Source organism: Phaethon lepturus, unplaced genomic scaffold (genome assembly GCF_000687285.1).
Source record: "Phaethon lepturus isolate BGI_N335 unplaced genomic scaffold, ASM68728v1 scaffold53380, whole genome shotgun sequence".
NCBI lineage: Eukaryota > Metazoa > Chordata > Aves > Phaethontiformes > Phaethontidae > Phaethon > Phaethon lepturus.
This window is the reverse complement of record NW_010515178.1, coordinates 1-1,913: the sequence shown is the minus strand read 5'-3', so window position 1 is coordinate 1,913 and position 1,913 is coordinate 1. Positions and strand designations below refer to the sequence as shown.

Here is a 1,913-nt window from a genome sequence, read left to right as displayed (position 1 = left end):
AGACCCATCTGTACTAGGATCCAGTCGTAAAAGTGCTGAGTGGAGGTGTAGACTCCGGGCCGTTTTGCTCTCGCACAGCCTTTCCCCCAGCTGGTCACTCCAACAAGCCAGAAGTAGTCAGCATTGTTATCTTTGCACACAAGAGGACCACCACTGTCACCCTGCAGCGGAGGAGAGAGGATTGAGGGGGTGTTGCGTGGCCTGTGTCAGCAGTATGGCTGGCTCCTTCTCTCTCACAGCACCTGCCAGAGCAGTATCCACTGCACAGAAAGGCTCCACTCAGGTGCTGGAGCCTACAGAACCTTGTCTGGGAGGAGGTTGTGGGCCTGTAAGGTAGGGCTCGCTCTCATCTCTGCACAGTCATCCTGGATGTGTGGCAGAGGGGTGTTCCAGGATTGGGATCTGGGCCTATGGGCTGCTAAGAGCACTGGATGGACTTTCTGGGCAGAGTCCCAGGCCTCTGGGACAAGGGAGCACTGGGCAAGGAACTGCAGATGGGCAGGGGAAGGTGAGCCCCAACAGTGGTGGGCACCCAGCAGTGGCAGGGTGACTTGCCAGGCAAAGCGCGCGCAGGGGTGTTTGGGCGGTTGTGACAGGGCTGCCCGGGCTGCTGGGGGTTGACCTGTAGCACGCTCCTACCTGGCAGGTGTCGATGCCACCCTGCGGATAGCCAGCGCACAAGTTGTGGGTGTGGATGGCTCCCCTATACCACCGGCTGCTGTTACAGAGGTTGACATCAATGAGGGGGACCTTGGCCTCCTGCAGGACATCAGTTGATCCTCCAGCTGTGAGCACAGAAAGGAATCAACACCCAGCAGCAGCTCGTTGCCAGTTCTCCTCCCCTGTCTCAGTGGACCCTTCCCTAGAGCTTGGCTTTGCATCTTGAAGGCACTGTACCAGTGTTTCCCTTCTGTCTTGCTTCGGGTAATGGGTCAGGCCCATCTCCCTATAGGCATACGTCCCCACAGCCTGACTCTGGCTTTCGCTCTGCTCTCAGGAAGCCCAACCCGACTCCCCAGCATGCCAAGCTTGCGCTCGAGACACAGGTACTTTTTGGGAACTCACATCTGGCAGTCGTGGAACCCCAACCACTGACGTAGCAGGTTGTCAGCTCTGACACTCTCAGCGAGGCATCGGGCACACAGGCAAGCTGTATGTAGTAGCTGCACTGGACAGGCTGGTCCAATTCCAGCAACGCAATGTCGTTCCTCTCCGAGATATTACTATAGCGTTCGTGAACCAGTAGCCGCTTAATGGTGCGCACTTGGGCCTCGGGGCCCAGCTGAGTCAACTGGGTGGCCCCAATCACCACACGCCACATCGTGATGTGCCTGGAAGGCAGATGAGTGGTCAGAGGGAGCGGAGCCATGTACTGCAGCAGCCCAGCAGTTCACAGTATCACAGAATCACAGAATCACAGAACCACAGAATCACTAAGGTTGGAAAAGGACGTTCAAGATCATCAAGTCCAACCATTAATCCAGCAATGTTTCCTGCCTTCTGCTTCACAAGGGACAGAGGACAGCAGCGCTACGGAGGGTGCGACTGCCCTAGCGTGCCTTAGGCTCAAGGAACATCAGGCTGGAGGCTGCTAGGAAGCAGTGGCATGAGCCCAGCCTTCCCCTGAGCAGTCTCTTGGCTGGGCTCGTGTGAGCCCAGGCACTGGGCGTGCTGCAAGGGAACGGGATGGGAGTAGCACGTGGTGCTGTGGACAGGGCACCTGCTAGTGTTGTGGGGATATCCCCATTCCCTGGTCCTCCTTACCTGGCCTCGATGAAGCAGTGGGCTGCTGTGACGACCCACTGTGAGCTGATGAGGGACCCTCCGCATATATGTCCCGTGCCTACTTTCCAGGGATCCTGGATGCTGACAATCCACGGCCAGGCCCCTGGCTGGGCATCTCTGCCACCCAC

At 57.9% G+C, this 1,913-nt stretch overlaps 1 protein-coding gene across 1 annotated transcript; it reads right to left on the bottom strand.

The window, feature by feature from the left end:
- Positions 1 to 8: 8 nt before the first annotated feature.
- LOC104627099 (acrosin-like) lies at positions 9 to 1,910 on the bottom strand (the record flags this gene model as incomplete). Its single annotated transcript, XM_010295208.1, has 4 exons — positions 9 to 161; positions 640 to 785; positions 1,066 to 1,331; positions 1,765 to 1,910. Coding segments are annotated over 4 exons (711 nt in total), but the record flags the coding sequence as incomplete, so codon positions are not given.
- Positions 1,911 to 1,913: the final 3 nt, after the last annotated feature.